This window comes from Clytia hemisphaerica, unplaced genomic scaffold, assembly GCF_902728285.1.
Source record: "Clytia hemisphaerica strain Z4C2 unplaced genomic scaffold, Clytia hemisphaerica genome assembly, whole genome shotgun sequence".
Lineage (NCBI taxonomy): Eukaryota > Metazoa > Cnidaria > Hydrozoa > Leptothecata > Clytiidae > Clytia > Clytia hemisphaerica.
The window spans coordinates 406849-426242 of record NW_027103826.1 but is presented as its reverse complement, the minus strand read 5'-3'; the positions used below and the strand labels follow the sequence as shown (position 1 = coordinate 426242).

General features: G+C 36.1%; 1 protein-coding gene across 4 annotated transcripts in view; it reads left to right on the top strand.

Moving 5' to 3' along the window:
- Positions 1-3016: 3016 nt before the first annotated feature.
- Positions 3017-19394, top strand: part of LOC136806746 (uncharacterized) — a 35497-nt gene continuing 19119 nt past the window's right edge. For all 4 annotated transcript variants that reach the window (XM_067063335.1, XM_067063333.1, XM_067063334.1 and 1 more), the window contains exons 1-5: positions 3017-3217; positions 5028-5696; positions 6252-6543; positions 6957-7048; positions 11907-12137. In XM_067063335.1, the coding sequence (XP_066919436.1) occupies positions 3058-3217; positions 5028-5696; positions 6252-6543; positions 6957-7048; positions 11907-12137 (1444 nt within the window). In that variant the 5' untranslated portion in view covers positions 3017-3057. The remainder of the gene's footprint in view (positions 3218-5027; positions 5697-6251; positions 6544-6956; positions 7049-11906; positions 12138-19394) is intronic.

The window sequence follows — 19394 nt, the reverse complement described above, 5'->3', positions numbered from 1 at the left end:
ATGATTGCTGAATTTCAATTGACACGATTTCTAAGAAATACTTGCTAAAACTGACTGTTTGTCACAACTGGTTAACATTTAACACATAACTATCTGGTAAAAAAAGGAAAAAAAAGATCATACCTGTGCTGTTTGTAGTTTTAGTGAAGAAGAGGGCTATGTGTTGCTGTTGTTGTTGTGGAAAATTAACTCTTTTTGTACTACTTACTGAGCATTATCAATTTATTGGTGCATTCACGGGTGCATTCACTAACTACACAAACATAAAATACTTAGTAGTAAACGAATAATCATGGAGGTATATGTTTTTATACCTCTATGGAAAAATAAACCTCTTTAAATACTCTACAAAAGACCAGAAAACATGGTAAAAACTCATACAGCAGCAGCAAGTTTCAAAAGCATATGCAATCAAGCAGCCATTAAAAAGTTCTCACGATGAATGTTTACAAATGCTTGGTTACACTTCTTACATCGTATTTTAATTATTAAGAAAAGCGCTGTTTTTTATCTTTGTGAGTGAGTCCACATTTAGAATATTGGCCGTAGTACGCCCACAGCCAAACACCCACGCCAAAATTTGCGCCCCAAAAGTATTGCCGGATATACTACGGAACGTGAAACTTCTCGCTGTGCTCGCTGCGGTGGCAATTATTTCAACAGGGTCTGCATTCTTCCCTGGTATCTGAGTACATGTAATGTCGATATTTCGATTTCCCTATGTTGGAATTTTTCCTCTTGATCAAGCCTTATACGATATTTGTCACCTGGATATGTTATCGCACGGTACAGAATACAATATGGGATATATAGAACACTCTGAGCGAGATACTGGTTTATTGCCAACTTGAAAAATATCAACAAACTTTTCCCTCTTCATGTGTGTCTCTTCTTTGTATTTTTTTGGACCTACCCCGGTGGGGTAGAGGTCCTATAAATTAACCGATGTCCGTCCGTTCGTTCGTTCGTTCGTCCGTCCGTCTGTTACCAGCTTTTCTCAGGATTGGCTCATTAGTTTTTTCTGATTTTTGGCACAATGATGCAAAATGGTAATGCCCAAAATGTGACGGAGCCCGATTTTCGAAAAAAAATTATTTCCGGCCGAAAATGCCGGAAATATGCCGGAAAAACCGGTTTTTTGGCATTTTCTCGAGATTTCATCATTAGTTTTTTCAGATTTTTTGCACAAAGATGCGTATTAGCAATGCCTAAAATATGGCAGAGTCCGATTTTTGAGAAAAATTCTTTTCCGGCCGAAAATGCCGGAAATATGCCGGAAATCGCCGTTTTTGCAGATTTTCATCGGACTTTTTCCTTATATTTCGTTGTTTTTTCACACAAAAACATTATTAATAGCAATGTCCACGATCAAGCATGGTTCAATTGTCGATAAAACTGATTTTTGAAGCCGGAACTTTCTAAAAATCGCCGGAACAGCCGATTTTCTCCGGAAAAACGATATTTCTTGAATTTCTCGAGCTGTACTTTATATTTTTTTATGAAATTTTGCACACTAATGTAAAATGACAATACCTAAAAAGTGACGGAGCCCGATTTTCGAAAAACATTTTTTTCCGGCCGAAAGTGCCGGAAATATGCCGGAAAAACTGGTTTTTTGGCATTTTCTCGAGATTTTATCATTAGTTTTTTCTGATTTTTTGCTCCAAGATGCGTATTAATATTGCCCAAAACATGGCTGAGTTCGATTTTTGAGAAATTTTTTTTCCGGTTGAAAATGCCGGAAATCGCCGTTTTTGCAGATTTTCAGTAGATTTTTTCCTTGTATTTCTATGTTTTTGACACAAAAACATTATTGATAACAATGCTCACCATCAAGCATGATTCGATTGTCAATAAAACTGATTTTTGCGACCAGAACTTTCTATTAATTTTTTCCCTACAACCCTTCCCTCTCCCCTTATCACCAATCAATGATGAATTTATTGCGTTATGCATTTTCGCTAAACGCTATGTTTTCTGACTGATTTTTTTTCATTTTTCTCCTTGCATTGCTATCTAACTTTCATCATCAGGTAGGTCCATTCAGCATCTAGCTTGTTTACTGTTTAGTTTACTGAATTTCCATACAATTCCGATCTTGTAAAACTTTCTTTCTTTCAAATGCTGAAATCGTTTTCCAGTTAGACAAAAATGTTCTTCAAAAAAGATAATTTTGCAATTTTGAAATTATGCAATTTTGTAGTTTTGAATATCTTTTTCTTCTTCCTTTCTGTTTCGCCTTTTTTGCCAATTTGGTGAAATCAACATCAAAACATTCGACTATTCGAAAATGATTCGAATGGTCATTAAAATATCAAAACATTCGTTTGACAACTTTTATGAGTATTGAGAGGAAAAAAGAAACCATTCCTGAGAATAAATTTAGGAATAAGATACAAAAGTAAGTACAATTTATGATATCTCGCTTACCAGACCCCTTTTTTGAACGTGGTCTTGTATTTGTACGGCACAATATGAAATACAGCATTTTTGTACGCGTTTTTAGCCAAAATAAGCCTTATTTAGGTGGTCACTATGCTAAAATGTCAAAACAAAAATTCCTTTTTTTTAAAAATTAGGTGGGGGTATGTCAAAAATCGTCAAAAAACCTTGTAGTACTCATATTATGTCTTGGATTTTAGTACCGACCCCCCCTGATAAAACCTATTTTTAGATTTATTTCTATTTCTATGACTATTTTAAAAAACTCCGATCTGGCAATGTATTGTTTTAGCTTTTTGTTCAATTTTCTTTTGTTACAAACAAAAGACAAGTTGCGATTTGCTTTCTTTTTGATCACGTTACCGAAATCTCCTCTTGGGATTGGTCTTTTTTCTAATCACATGATCAAAAAGTTTGCAAAATAAATCGATTTCGGTACGTAAGCTCCATCTTTTAACAATAAAAAAAACAAAAGCCTTTCAGACCAGTGTTTTTATAATGACTATGCTATTTCTAGCGCTCAAGGTCACGGACAATCCAGTGTTCGTATGAAAACGATGCTGGCAGTACAACTAATTTTATTTTCTCATTATAGAAAAACTAAAACATTAACTAATGATTAACCAAATAACAATAATAACTAATAAAACATTGGTGTCGGTGTTATTGGTATGTCTTTGTGCTTTACAATGCAATGGAATGCCAAATAGAACAACAAACACGCCACAACCACCGACAAATACACCCACAAGTCAGCAGATTATTATTGTGAAGAGTAAGTTGTTTTTAATCTTTTCAATGAATTCATCTAGAGAATCTTTTTTCTAGAGAAAAAGGCTTTTTTAAATGGGTAGTATGAAAAGGGTTTGTTGTCTTAGCTATAAACAATGAAGTTAAAAAAATGGGAAGTGATACATACGACGGCCCTGAGGTTTCAAAGCTTCTCGAAAAAGTTATCAAAGTTTCAAGTAGAAAAAGTAAAATTTAATAAGAGACTTAACAAAATCTAAATCTACAATTTCTAAGTCAATATTGCTTGAAAATATGAAATAGACTATCAAAGCCCATTTCCCTCAACCAAAAAAAGAAAGAAATCGTTCGTCCGTCCGTTTGTCTGTTACCAACTTTTCTCAGGATTGAATCATAGGAATCTTTTGATTTTTGGTATAAAGGTGCAAAATGGTGGTGGCCAAAATGTGACGGAGCCCGATTTTCGAAAAAAAAATTTTGGGGGCAAATTTGATCCAAAAAACGGCTAAAAAACGGGTTTTTTGGACTTTGTGAAAAATTGGATCATTAATTTTTTCTGATTTTTTGCTTGAAAGTAGGGTACCATCATAGGTAAAAGATGGCTCAAACAGATTTTTGCAAAAAAATTTTGTTGGCTCAAAAAACGCATGTTTATCTATAAGAATCACTATTAATAAGCATACATCAATGTTCTTATTCAAATTACTCAATTTTTTATGAGATAGATGTTTTTTTTGCTCACGAGGGCTTACTTTTGAAAAATATGTGTGTTTAAACATGCAATTTTGGTTGCTTGGCGTGTTTTTATAGAAAAACCGGCCAAATTCGATATTTTTTATAAGCACATTATCAATTACTTAGGTATTAGCTTTTCTCGAGATTAGCTCTTTCATTCTTTATGATTTTTTGCACAAAGATGCATAACTATAAACCCTTGAATGTGTCGAAGCCCGATTTTCGGAGAAAAAAAATTTTGGTCAAATTTGAGCCAAAAAACGGCTAAAAAACGTGTTTTTTGGACTTTGTGAAATATTGGTTCATTGTTTTTTTCTGAATTTTTGCATGAAAGTAGGTAAAAGATGGCTCAAGCAGATTTTTGTAAAAAAAGAATTTTTTAGCTCAAAAAACGCATGTTTATCTATAAGAATTCGCTATTAATAAGGATACATCAATGTTCTTAGCCAAAGCAAATTACTCAATTTTTTGATGAGATAGATGTATTTCTTGCTCACGAAGTCTTGAATATGAAAGAATATTTCAAGGGCATGAAATTTTGGTTTCTAAACGTTTTTTTATAAGAAACAAACGACTAATTTTAATAGATCGTCACTATTTGTGTTCTGAATGATTGTTTAACGGTCATGCTCACGTAGATATCAATTATATGTGTTAAATGCATAACCAGGTAGGTCCATAAAAGTATCACTTGTCAGATTTTTATTTCTCTTTCAATTTTTACAATGCCCTACTTGAAATTTATTTTTCAGAAGTAAAGAAACCTGGTGGCTATCGTAGATCCGGGGTGGGGGGGGTACTAGGGCAAAATGGGTTACGGGGATGTACCTCTTTTAATTTTAACCTCCACGAGTCTCAGGTAGGATCGCAAAAACACCAAAATAGAAAAATCAGTCCCTCGTAGTTTGGAGAAAAAGTAGGAAATTTCGCAAATTTCAGCAAAATCTTTGAAAAAACGAGTGCCACGTAGGGTCCATTTTTGGAACCTCAGCAGAGCACCCCCCCCGTCGGTCGGCAAGGGTAGTATTAGTGCCTTTCGATGACCTCTTTAAATAAGATGAGACATTCAAGGGCTAATATTCAAATTTCTTTCATTTTAGGTGGAAGAGATTGGCTTGGATGGTTGGCTTTTATCCCCATTTTAGTTGCCTTGTATGCTCTATTTAGTTGCATAGCAGCCCGCTTAACTTGGAATAAATATCATGAAGCGAAAGATACAGCTTTTCGATTCATGAGAACTAATCAAGAGAATTATGGGATCGATTATTCACATTGCATTGAATACGATTGTTGTTGGTCCTACTGCCTATCTTGTTCTACAATTTGTTGTACGCAAATCTGCTGCCAAAGTCACCCTGGCTCAGTTGTTGTCAGGTACGCCAGAAATGAAGATGCTCCGATGATTGAACAAAACCTGGAAAACCGAAATGTACAGATTGAAGATATGGATTTCAGACTAATCATCCCTAGTGGTATTAATGCGCAACCTGTAGATGTTTGGTCATTAGAAAATAATAAACTACCGCCACCCGGCATTCAAGCCTTTGCTACAATGTTAGATCTATGTAAACCTATTACTTATCATCAATTCTTGAGTAATTGTCGAAGTTACGGAGGGTTTTTACGACCTCTTAACCGGAGATCACATTTCTATCATTTTGGTGGAAAAAAATCCAGACATCGTTTTTATCAAGCATACCCTACATCTGGACTGGCTTTGCATCCGGTTCTTTATTACATTGCTCTTGATTGGTATGACTTTAAAACAGGTGAATAAAAATTGATAAAAACCCAATAAATGCCAATTATACCCATTACATGAGATCCGGGGGGAGATTACTTAGGCAAAAATTGGTGCTGGGTGCGTGCGGACGATAAGGGTCTCTGTATGGGTTACAACAATCAGCAAATTCTGAAGTAGTCCCTCTAAGGCTCGGAAAATTCATGATTTTTCTGGAAATTATTTCGATTTCGAGAAGAAAATTGTTAAAAGGTTCTCTAAAAATAAGGCTTTTTCAAAATTCAAAGAAAATCTTTCCAAAAAATCTCTCAAGATGCTTTAGGGATGAGATCTCGATTAAAAAAAGCGAAATAAAAATATGTTTGAAAATCTGAGCTGCTCACTACCTTTGTTTTTAAAAAAGAAATATTAACATCTTTTAAATTCTTTCCCCCCTTTAAGGCAGGAAAAGGTCAGATTTTTCAAAAATTTTACCAAAAAACCTTCGTTCTTCTCACTTTTTAGACTTGTTAGGTCGCTTACCACTTGTAACCCCCCTGAGCTACAGGTATAGAATGATACAATCTCAATTTATTTATTCAAGGATTGGCTAATGGGGAATTACTTATTGATATCGACACTTGTGAATGGTTTAAACGGTTACTGAGTGCAAATAGCAGAGATGGATTAACATTAGAAAATATAACCAAATATCGTCCGAATATTTGTATTACGATGATCAATATTCCATCCAATCTCGAAACATCGAATGAAAAAGATAACCAACTTGCTTTAGGAATCATGCAGCTATTCTTTAAGCTTGAACTACGAGACGTGAATATAGTTTGCCGCAGCTCCGAAAATAATGGTCAAACATCAGCTAAACGTGGAGAAAGGTAAGATTTTTCTTCAGAAAGTTGCTTTCTATTCTCTCTCTCTTTAGTCCAGGGTAAATTAAATAAAAATTGGTAATGTTGGCAAACTTAGATAAGCGATTATCTCAACTCAAATGTTTGATACCAAATCATTTTTTTCGTTCGCTACTGAGTTATCTTTGATCAAGGTGCAGAATAGAAATAAGATTTTTTTATTGTGTCAATTAATCGCGACATATGGCTTAACATTTTCAACCCTGCTTTGGAGACCTTTTTGAGACCTCGTTTATAATTTTGAATTTAGACCTCTCATCAAAGGGCCTGTTCATTGTTTAAATTCACCTCACCTCTATCATCAATATCATAGGTAATTGTTACTTGACTTCCTAAAAAAGCCTTTTGGTACTCAAATGGTTTAGAAATATTTATTTAAGTGTCTGGAGCTGGACAATTGAAGACGATGGAGAGAATTGCAAGCGAATCATATTGGCACTGAGTAAAACCGACGTGAAGTATTTTCCAAGTGGTATATTTAAAATTTTAATCTTTATTTTCATCAATCTATTATAGGTGCACGTGCCTCGAGCACCCTTCCCCTATATGTAAACGAAAATTCTGAAAAATGACTCCCCTCTTACTTATTTCAGTTTCATCTTTTCTTTAAAAAATTGTTCTTGCTTTTAAAATCTCATTAATTTTCGCTCTTTTTATTTTCACGGACCCTTTAACCCTATTATTATCAAGCTTTTTGGGGGTTCCTGTTAGTCAGGTAGAATTAGCATGGGATCATCCCCCCCCAGGAAGATGGGGGGAATCAGATTTTGGTGCCACGGGGGAAGTGAAATTTTCAAGCTTGATGGTGGGAGAAAGGCGAATAGGGGGCATATTCAGTCCTCTACCTAGTAGGGGGAGTAATAGGATAAATACAGACCTTCCTGGTGTGTTTGGGCATTCAGGCTTATGAGCCTGTCTTTCTAGGGATTTTGAGAGTCTTTTTTTTGCTATAGTAGCTTGCGAATTGAGGCAAGTCTGGATCATCACTTCGCAACCCTTATACAATACGGCTAGGGGGATTTCCCAAAAGGGGGGGAGCACGAATTTAAAGACAGGTGGGGGGAAAAGGCCAGATGGGGGATTTTAGCTCTTATTAGGGGGGACCAAAAAGCTGGAGGACGCCATGATTAGCCTGAGACCTGGACAAAATTGCCATCAAGCTGAAAATTGGCACAGATGTTCTCTAGGGTATACTAAGTTACCAAAGCCCCATCAATCCGGACAGGGGAAACCATTTTTTCAGACAGTTTAAAACCGGACATGTCCGAAAAATATGTCCGAAAAAAAAGTTATCCAAATATGCAAGTATTATCAAAAGATCAAATATCAAAAGAAAGATAATTTTCAAGAAAAACAAAAAATTAGCTTACAAAGAGTCATGGAAATGAACTCAGAAAGAGTTATGAGTATCAGAAGATACCCTACTTTTCACTATATTTTCTAACTAGCCGGTACCCGGCGTCGCACGCCAGTTTAGCGCATTTAAAGTCATTTGAGATGTTGGGAAGGTGGCTTAAACACGATGAAATCAAAATTTAAGGGAAGAATTCTCTTCAAAGTTTTACTCTATCCCTCCCGGGTGACGTATCTTTTAACCATATTTTGAAAAAGAATTTTGTGGCAAAAATGATCAGAAAACAGAAAGGGCATCATTCCCAAATTACACCATACTGGCGACCAGCGACGTCCGAGACGGCTCTGCAATTAGATTTTTTTCTCGCTTGGCTCGCGTTATATTTGCCGTAGTTCTTGATGTTTAGGAAAAATTTGATGTCAAGATAAGCGGAGTGAAATAATAGACATGACACGCGATTCGTCGAAAAAAGGCAGCCCGGGGGGGGGGGTACTTAGGCAAGAGAAGAGTATGGGTATGGGTAGGTGCCGGACTTAAGGATGCCTTAAGAGTGTTTTTTGAAACATGGCAGTTTGAAAAATCGGAAAATCAAACTTCAGTCCCACTAAGAATCGGAAAAATAGGAAAATTTCAACTTTTTGCCCCCAGAAAGATAGAAATTTGGTCAAATTAGTTCCCAAAAGTGAATTAAAATTCACACAATTTCCCTTGTTTCTTCTCCTCTTTATTCTGCTAAGGGTCCGAGGGGCAGGGCCGAAAGTCAGCTCGCAACCATAGTCCGGAAGGCAGCTAGGACACGCAGACAAAAAAAGCGTGATAGATAGCGCAATTTTATATTGTTTTTTTATAAAATAACTTCGCCAAGAGCAGCCGCCGGCAGATTTTTTTGAAATATCTGTTCTTTTTTCCAGGAGAGTAAATTTTATGGATAAATCTAGGAGAGACTTTCCACAAAACACCCAGGTAAAATCCAGTGGTCGCCTTAAAGACATCTGTTCTTAAAATCCAGGAGCACATTTCAAGGAAAAACACATACAATTTTCCAGCGGACCATCTGTTCAAAAAATCCAGGAGCTAAATTGTAAAAAACACAACCAGATGCCAGATTTTTTTCCAGGGAGCTTCATAATTTTCTTAAAAGGTCTCATTTTCTAGGAGCATTTTAACTTTCTTAGGGAATAGCTGTTATATTTTCCCAGGAGCATAATATTTCTAGAGAACAGATATACATTTTCCAGGAGTCCCATTTTTTTCTCAGAACAGATGATATAATCCAGGAGAGCCCAGGATACAGAACAGATAGTTTTTTCCAGGAGAAAGGGACCTCAAGAACAGATATTTCATACTTCCTAGCCGGTGGCTGCTCTTGCTTCGTCATAACTTCAATAATTTTTCAAATTCAACAATAACTTAGATTTACAGCAAAATAATTATCGACATAGATGTTTAAAGGTCCCTTTTTACGAAGAAAGAATTCTAGTTTTTACCGCCTTTTGAATGTATTTTTAATGTTGCTGTTGTTCTAACAAACTTGTTATGTGATTCTTGTGTTCTATTTTATATTTGTTCTTTTCTTTAAAGGGACCCCTCGCTTGTTTGTGATCTTTAGGAAATCAAACTATATTGGTCCAAAAAACCCTAACAGCATATTCAAAGAACATAAAACTTACTGCTAGTTCCTGTAGAGATATCGAAAAATTCCTCTGAAAACAGTATGGCGTCTCCGTCTGACTGAAACCAACACAATCGGGGCTCATTGGGAGTTCTGAAGCCGATACCGATTCTCCATAAACCCGCAACTCGACTCCAAGCAAAGGGTTTTTCTTAGGAGAAGAGCGCGGATTCTAGACTGTTCGAACCAGAGCTGGCCTCTACACTCGTACTGTATTTTGCGGTGCATTTGTGTCGACAACTTGGTGCGACAAGAGCGCGAGAAAATTCGAAGGCCTTCAGAAGCCATTTGAAATTTCTGAAAGTTGAGTGAACATCAAAATTTATAATTTGTAATTATGGAGCGAAGAAAGAGTTTTGCGTGCTAATACTTTGGGAAGTTGCTTTTCATATGATTATGAAGTCAGTGTCTTGTTATCATTTTTAAGCGAGGGGTCCCTTTAACAGATTCTGATTAAAAGATTTCTTTTGTTTTGAAAAGAATTCGAATGTCTCAAATCAAATAAGGTCGTTAATTACATTCGAAAACATAAAACAAAAGAAAAGAAAGAAAAAAAAAGAAAAAGTCTAATCTATCAATCAAAACAAAATCTTTATAAAACGACGCGAATATCGTTAAACAAATTTGTGGAGCAAGAACTAAAAGTTATCTTTTGGAAGAACAAAAACATTGCGTGCGAAAACGAAAGTATAACAGACAAACATACAAACAAAACGACATACAGACTACGGCTATTAATATATAGATTATGTTGTAGTATTCCCTATTCACTGGCGGCGAATCTCCTTACAAGCCATGTATCTTCAGGAGGGGATTTTTTCCACCACCCTGGCATAACTTTTGATCTAGAGATTGTATGGACTTGAAACTTGGCAGAAGTGTTCACTGGGCATAGAAGGAATTTGCAGAAAAATTGAGTTGATGACGTCATTGGTGGTGACGTCATCACAAAGTTTCACATTCACCGCTGACCACGAGTGAAAAAGTAACCTCTACTAAAATCGCAAATAAAATTAATCTGAAACATCTCATTGATACCTATAACCTGGTCAGAATTTGAAGTTAATTTAATAACTACATCAAAAGTTATACCAAAATTAAAATTTTGAGGTTTTACAGGGTTTTAGCAGGATTTTATCACACGCCGGTGCAAAGAAACTCATAAATCCTGATCTAGTGGGTGTATGATAGCAATATCTGGTATACATGTTGCTAATAAGATAACATTACTAGGTCACAGTGTGGATCTAAACCACACTGAGACGACCGCCTTCCATCACGCATCACGCTCCCGAAAGAGCGCGCGCACATTATTAACGCCTACATGTCATCTCCAGTACATTTTAGATTATTCATTGAAAACAGATTACAATATAGTCATTTTTCATGTCTCGATTATTCAATTCCGAATAAAAGACATTCCGGGAAAAAAAGAGAAACACCTGGGTAATCTAGTTAAAAAAAACGAAAGTAAATGGCAGACAAAGTAATGAGCCAAGGGAAAACGAGATTAGCGTACCACTATGAAAGAAACCGCCTCCGGCGGTCGATAAGTCAAAAAGTTTCAGTGTCGAAACATTTTCCGCTGAGCTATTAACAAAAAAGCGCCTGGGAAAACACCGCCCTGATAAAATTAGGGTTAATTTTACGCGCGTCTAGTAACTTCCATGATATTTTTCTTGTGTATTTGATGAAAATTGAAGGTAATGAAAGCAAAATAGAATTAAAATCAGAGCACTTACTCGCTGTTAATCGTGCATTCCAGCTATTTTAATGGGATGAATTTTCGCGGGGATTAAATTTCGCGTTTGGCAATACAGAAGGACAATAATTACACGTTTTTGTGCCTTTTTGCGCAAAATTGTACATGTTGGTTGTCGAAATACGCATTATTAGCCCTTCTTTGATGTCAGTAAACATTAACAAAATAGCTTTTTTACATTTTTCGAGTTTTTCTGAAAACTATTTGGCGGGTAAGGTCTTTCCGAATTTCCATTGGGACTTAATTTCTTGGACGGCACCCAAATCGCGAAACCTGCGAAATCTGCGAAAATTGATCCCATTAAAGTAGATTTTACATGCATGCATTTTTTTCCCGATAAAGTATATTATATTTTTTGACTAAAGGGACAATTTTCAAGCTCAGGATTGAGTAATCTTCTAGTCAAAATTTAAACAGAATTGGACGAGCCGTTACACCAGTAGTCAATTAGGATGTAATAGAAATTTTTGTTGAAAAAAAAAGAAGTAAAATCAGTGCAAACTTTAAGTTCAAAAACCTATTAATATATTTTTACTCATTAGGGTGTCAATTTGAACTGGATAAACAACGAGTATACTTCAATCAAAATGTCGAAAGTTATGAGGTGGAAAATGGGGAAAGTTTTGTCAAAATAATCGTTGTATATTCTTCCAAACAACCATTTCGGTGTAGTATTTATCTCGGCGAGAAAGAACAGCCTGTTCGAGCCAACTTGGATACAAGGCAAAACGCACCAACGCCAAAACCATGTTTGGAAAGCCCAGAAATTGAAGGTAATTTCTTGATATTTTGTTTATATAAAATGATTAGATTAAGGTCAGCTAAGGTGATAGATTTGAATACTACTCTGGCCCAAGATTACTCTCGGGTACCTAATAGCCGGGGGGGGGGGTAAAAATGTCCTTAGTGGAAAATTTTTGAAAAGGAGGCTAATACAGCTGAATTAGAAAGAGGGAACTTTCAAAAACATTTTCCCAAAAATTAATGCGGGGGGGGGTTGGAATAAGAATGTCCTGGGTGTAAAATTTTCGAAAAATTAATTAGCGGGGGGGGGGGGCGGCTATTAGGTACCCGAGAGTAGGCCTTCGACATTGGAGTTTAGTATTGCCCAAATTCTTTTTATACCCTTATACAGGGTGTCCCTAATAAAAGTATCGAGTTTGAACATGCGATTGAGTAGAAAGTTTTAAGTGTGTATTCACAAAATTGTATTTTAAGCTCTCCCTCTTTTTATTGATTAATTTATACGTTGTAACTACCTTTTGTAATGAGCCTATGTGATGGAGAACGTTCTTATATTTTAGCGATAACACACACAAACTTTTTTACTCAATCACATGTTCAAACTCGATACTTTTATTAGGGACACCCTGTAGTGCGCTCTAGGATTCAAATGTTTTGAGCTCGGCTAACGAAATTCTCACATTATATTCCCACTATACAGGGTGTCCCGAAAAAAAAGTCCTCTGACAGAAAAAGTTGATTAATCTTTGTGTGTGTACGTCTAGTTTTTTCTTTAACACAAAATGGTAATTAATTAACACTTAAATGGTTACAACGATGAACAGAAACGCAATAAACTCATGATGAACATAATTGTAATCAAACAACAGTTTTTTGAAACTACAGGGTGTCCGGAAAAAAAGTATCGAGTTCGAACATGATTCTGAGTAGAAGGTGTGTTGCGTGTGTTTAACAAAATGTATGAAAATATATACCAACACAATAATTGTTTTTACAACAGTCATTATGATTAAAAAGACAATTTACATTAAAGTTATTGAGAATTGTTTTTTGTAAAAATTATTTATAAAAGATGTCTCATTGCAATTTAATATGACACAGCGAGAAACTTTGATAAACATTGCAAATTTAGTGAAACACACACAACTTTCTTTCTACAGGGTGTCCCTAATTAAAGTATCGAGTCGGAACACAACTACAGGGTGTCCCTAATAAAAGTATCGAGTTTGAACATGCGATTGAGTAAAAAAGTTTGTGTGTGTTATCGCTAAAATATAAGAACGTTCTCCATCACATAGGCTCATTACAAAAGGTAGTTACAACGTATAAATTAATCAATAGCCCTTTTACTATTCCCATGTTGCATAAATGTACGTCTTTAAAAATCAAAATTAATAAAAATTCAAATTCCCTCGTTTTACTTTTTTATTGTTCCATACATTCCATTTTTATTATTTTCATAGTTTTACATACGATTCTTTACAAACATGTTTTAATTGTTGCGTTTTTCTCATGATCGTAATTTCGTTGCATTTGTAAACAGGCAGAGTATGTTTTTATTGTTACGTAATGACAAAGAAAAAAGAGGGAGAGCTTAAAATACAATTTTGTGAATACACACTTAAAACTTTCTACTCAATCGCATGTTCAAACTCGATACTTTTATTAGGGACACCCTGTATGAGTAGAAAGTTTTATGTGCGTGTTCACAAAATTGTATTTTAAGCTTTCCCTCTTTTTTCTTTGTCATTACGATAAATTTATACGTTGTAACTACCTTTTGTAATAAGCCTGTGTGATGGAGAACGTTCTTATATTTTAGCGATAACACACACAAACTTTTCTACTCAATCGCATGTTCAAACTCGATACTTTAATTAGGGACACCCTGTATAGAAGTGGTACGACTTAATACTTTTTTCGGGACACCCTGTACAAAATCAATTAACGTACTAATGTGTAATAAAAGCCATACACGTTTTTTTATAAGAACAAACTATATTAGAACATAAAATGTTAAGAACATGTTAAGAACATTTTTAGGCTTGAAACTCAAAAAGTTAAGAACATCTGAAGGCTTCAAAAAATATGCATGTTCTTATAAAAAAACGTGTAACCTAAATACTAATTTTCGACATATAGGGCGCGTTGTTTACACTGGAAGGTTTCTATAATCAAATCCATCAAAGTCAAAAAAAGAGATTTATGATGAATGGTGTGATGGTTTATTACAATTCTTGTAGTTTCACGAGATCTATTGTAACATGTCAATTGATTTTGCTCAAAGCTTCTCATTGGTTGATTTTTATTGATATTTCCAAAGTCGCCTGTGATTGGTTGATTTTTGAAATTTTTTCGAGGAAATCTTTTTCGCGTGTACTAAACTTCGCGATTGTCAGTTTCTGGAAATTTTCGCGTGTATTAAATTTCTCTTAGAGCATCTTCAGTTTTTTTGAATAACAAAGACGTTTAACAATTATATTTAACGACGCTAGAACGGCATTACAATGACTTCTTCAGTTTTTGACGTCACGGAACATCTGGTACACTTCTTTCGCGTATCCGTGGCAGTCTTTGTTGAGACCTGATGGAGTCAGAGTTTGGAGTCTGCACATCCATTTATCTTCGGCTCGTTCTCTTTCTGCGGAGGATGAAAAGTCACTTTCTAGGATCATCACCTCAAGGTCAGCAAAGGAGTGGTCGCGATGGAAATGTTCTGCCAACTCTGAATTTTTCGGTCTCTTTCCAATGTCGTAGCGGTGCTTTGAAAAACGCGTTGACAAGGCTTCTCCTGTGTGACCAACGTACAACTTGTCATGGATCTTGCATCTGGCTGCATACACAACGTTCTTCGTTTTGCAGCTACCACCATTGGTTACACGTTTAGTGATACCATTGTGAGTGATTTCTGACTGGGTGACAATGTTCGGGCATAGCTTGCATTTACCACACGGTTTCGTGGTGTTTTGACGTGGTGGTCTTTCCAAGATATCATTTCGCACGATTTTTTTGGCGATTGTTTTTCGGCGGCGGAAGGCGACTGTTGGAGTTGAAGGGAAGACGGTCGATAAGGTGATGTCGTTTTTGACGATGTTGAAGTTTCGACGAAGAAGTGATGATAGGTGTCTGAGAGCTGGATGCCGTGTGCAGACGAAGATGGATTGTTGATCTTGTTTATCTTTTTCTTTTGAACGAAAGAGAGATTCCCGGCTGCTCTTCAGGACGTCTTTGTACGCGTTTTCAACAACATCGTGTCTGTACCCTCTTTTCAGAAAGTACTGAAGGAGATGTTTGCCATGGTTGATGTAGTCAGCTACGTTCGTACAAATTCGACGGATTCTGATGGATTGTCCCTTCGGGATGTTTCTGATGACATGGTTTGGATGACAAGATTTGGCATTGAGGTATAAGTGTGCATCTGTTGCTTTGGAATACACACTTGTCTGGATGGTGCTGTCACGAAAACGTGCGAAATGATATCTTGGAAAGACCACCACGTCAAAACACCACGAAACCGTGTGGTAAATGCAAGCTATGCCCGAACATTGTCACCCAGTCAGAAATCACTCACAATGGTATCACTAAACGTGTAACCAATGGTGGTAGCTGCAAAACGAAGAACGTTGTGTATGCAGCCAGATGCAAGATCCATGACAAGTTGTACGTTGGTCACACAGGAGAAGCCTTGTCAACGCGTTTTTCAAAGCACCGCTACGACATTGGAAAGAGACCGAAAAATTCAGAGTTGGCAGAACATTTCCATCGCGACCACTCCTTTGCTGACCTTGAGGTGATGATCCTAGAAAGTGACTTTTCATCCTCCGCAGAAAGAGAACGAGCCGAAGATAAATGGATGTGCAGACTCCAAACTCTGGCTCCATCAGGTCTCAACAAAGACTGCCACGGATACGCGAAAGAAGTGTACCAGATGTTCCGTGACGTCAAAAACTGAAGAAGTCATTGTAATGCCGTTCTAGCGTCGTTAAATATAATTGTTAAAGTCTTTGTTATTCAAAAAAACTGAAGATGCTCTAAGAGAGAGCGAAATATTTTTAACCAGTATGTTTTTATTCTGAGTTTTACTTCGTCCGCAATGCTGAATTGAAGTGTATTAAATTTCGCGAAATTTGGCCTAAAAAATCGCAAAATTAAGTACCAGCGAAATTTTGTAACACGCGAAATATAATACCAATAAGGTATACAGATCTATTTGACATTGCCTTTGTTTCTTTGGCGTAGATTTGAGGTAACTTGAAACAATAAACTTAAATTACCAAACTTTTCGAAATACAACGAATTCACGTTGATATATACACATGGTTGTCTTCTCACTGATGAAAATACTGTTTTACCATTAAAACAAGATCATTAATGGTTTTGGCTTGAAGTTTGCTTGAACTTGAAGCATAGTCATTATAAAAAACGTCGGTCTGGCAATGTATTGTTTTAGCTTTGTGTTCAATTTTCTTTTAAGACAAGTTGCGATTTGCATACTTTTTTATCACGTTACCAAAAGTTCCTCTTGGGATTGGTCTATTTTATTATGATAAAAAAGTTTGCAAAACAAATCGATCTTGGTACGTAAGCTCCATCTTTCAACAATAAAAAGAAACAAAAGCCTTTCAGACCAGTGTTTTTATAATGATTATGCTTGAAGTTTGCTTAGAGATACAATCACGCAATCGTGAAAAATTAGATAATAAGAGACGAAGGAGAAAATCGTGTAATTCTTTGTTCCCAAATTTCAAGCAAAGTTCGGTGAAGGCTTCTTCGTAAAAGTGAAATACATGTATCTATTTTTCGGATCCGGCATGCGGGAATAGTGTCAGGACCTGCAGGCGACCTGGTAGGGTTGGTATGGGTGTGGTTTGGGTGTGGTTACGTATCAGATTGGCTAGGAATTTGGTTATTATCAGTTAGGGTTACGGTTGGAGCTCGAAAAAAGCACTCTTTTGTGATTTTCTCTTAATACAGTCTGGTCTGTAGTTTGTACAATATAAATAGCCGTCAGAAACGCTCTTTCGGCATGAATCCGTGGCGCAGTGGATAAGGCATTGGGTTTCAAAACATCGGAACTTTGCATTTAGTGGGTTCGAATCCCACCGGTGGCGATCTGTCGGTAAGTCATTCAGTAAGTTAGAAAACATAGTAAATAACTCACACAGAACCAGAAAGTCAGAAAAACTACGCACAAGAGACTGGAAAGTACGAAATAAGTCCAGATCTGTCTTTCGTCTTTACGAAGAAGTCACGACCATTTTCCGCAACAGTGCGAATCATAGATTTATAAAGCGCAAAGGGCTAGATAGCGTGCTTTAAGCTCTTCCAAGCAAAAAAAAGTGAATATTGCAAAAAATATTGCTGCTTTTGTTCTCGAAAACCCGCGAAGCTTCTGATTGACTAAGCGCTGAAATTATATTGTAATTTCACGTGACTTAGGTAGGATAGGTAGGATTTCCTACCTAACCTCGGACCACTTTTCAACAAAAGCACAATATCTAGCTCTTCGGGCTTTATAAATCTATGGTGCGAATACACCCTTTTTCTAGTCATCCGTGTTCGAGATCGCAAAACCTTTTGTTCATTGCACGCATTCTTTGTTTATGATTCCTTAATAAAATCTTTTGTTTTAAGGGTTGCTCGTACTCTCCCTTTAAGACAATAGAGCTCACGACTCTTAATCAAGGCAGACCGATTAAAAGTAACAATGCAATGTGTTAGACTCTGTAAAACATGAAAGATTCTACAATAACAATTTAACTAGCAATTAGCTTTCGCTATGATGCTCCCGATGACAGGCATTTGACAGTGATTGATCGAAATTCAGAAAAGGCGAAATGCCGTGTTTATTTTTGTCAGAAATACAGTGATATTGCAAAGTATTCAATTTTTCTCAGCCATAGCTTGCACTAAACATGCCCCCTTTAATAGATACCTTATAAAGCTTGAATTAAAAAGCTTTTCATGTTTTATAGGCAGGGTCTGGAATAATCTTCAGGGAATATTTAGATAGAATGACTTTCTTCTCAAAAGCATTTTCTTTGAAACAACAATAACAAAAATAAAAATAACAAACATATTAAAACATGAATTTATAATTTCCAAGAGTATATTTTGACAATGATATAATTTTCAGCTAAGTTGTTGTCTATATTGTAATGTAATATTGTTTTGTAAAGAATACTGTGGATACAGAAGCATTCCAAAACCAAAATGATTCAAAATACAACCAAACAACAGGAACATAACATGAAATATCCTTCAGGAATTTCTCCAACAAAAGGAGTGTTAATGTCAAGTTTGTGTATAGACTGTCAACTGCTCTAAAATGGGATTACTTGAGATAACATGGGACATACTGCCTTCTGGTCAGCTTTTTCTCTCTATCGCCACATCCTCTTCAACAACAAACAGATCCATGTTTCTTGGACAGTACAAAAAAGATGATTCTGTGGAGGTTCGGTTAAAATAGTTGCTGTTTTGGTGTCCCAATGCACAAACATTGCACAGCTCCATTAAAAACGCAGACAATTCATTCCAATTCTTGTTCAACATTTTGAAGTCAAAACTCTCTTGTCATTGAAATGTTATGTTAAAATGAAGTTTGATGATTGGTTGAACAATTGCTATCTTTGTCCCTTTGTGCAGCGATTCAGACCTTGTAAAAACATATAATGTCAATCTGGCAGTTGACGGTACATCCACTGTGTAAAACTACTTTAATGGTTTAAAATATGGTATTTGTCATGGTGAATGAACGAAAGTTGGAAGGCAAAACCATAAAGCTGAAATAGGAATAGAGAAGAAGAAACTGTCAATGGATAATTTGTAATAAATATCCAGGTGATGTCAATCAGACTGTTTGATTACTGTGAAAAAAGGTAATCACTGGAAGGAAACTGGTATCGCCTCCAAATAGTAGAGCTTTCTGGTAATAAAATTGTAAAAATTCAAAAGTCAAAAACATATAATTTACATTTTAGCTTAGACAAAGTGCAGACCAAGAAAGGTCTGCAGTTTGGAGGCAATGTAAAGTTTCCCTCAAATGATGCAAATTACCCTTTTTCAATCTAATCTAAAATTTTATCAAACGATAGGTGTTAGATTACCGCAACCAAATCGAACAGTCACGAAACTAAAAGATTCTGGTAAAGTTGAATTATGTTCGAACGACCCTGCCGATTCCCCGGACTCCAGGGGTATTTTTGTTGCGTGTCCGAGGATTTTAACATTACTTTTTGAGACTTACCCTGGACTGAACGCGTGGTCTGCGAGACGTACTTAAA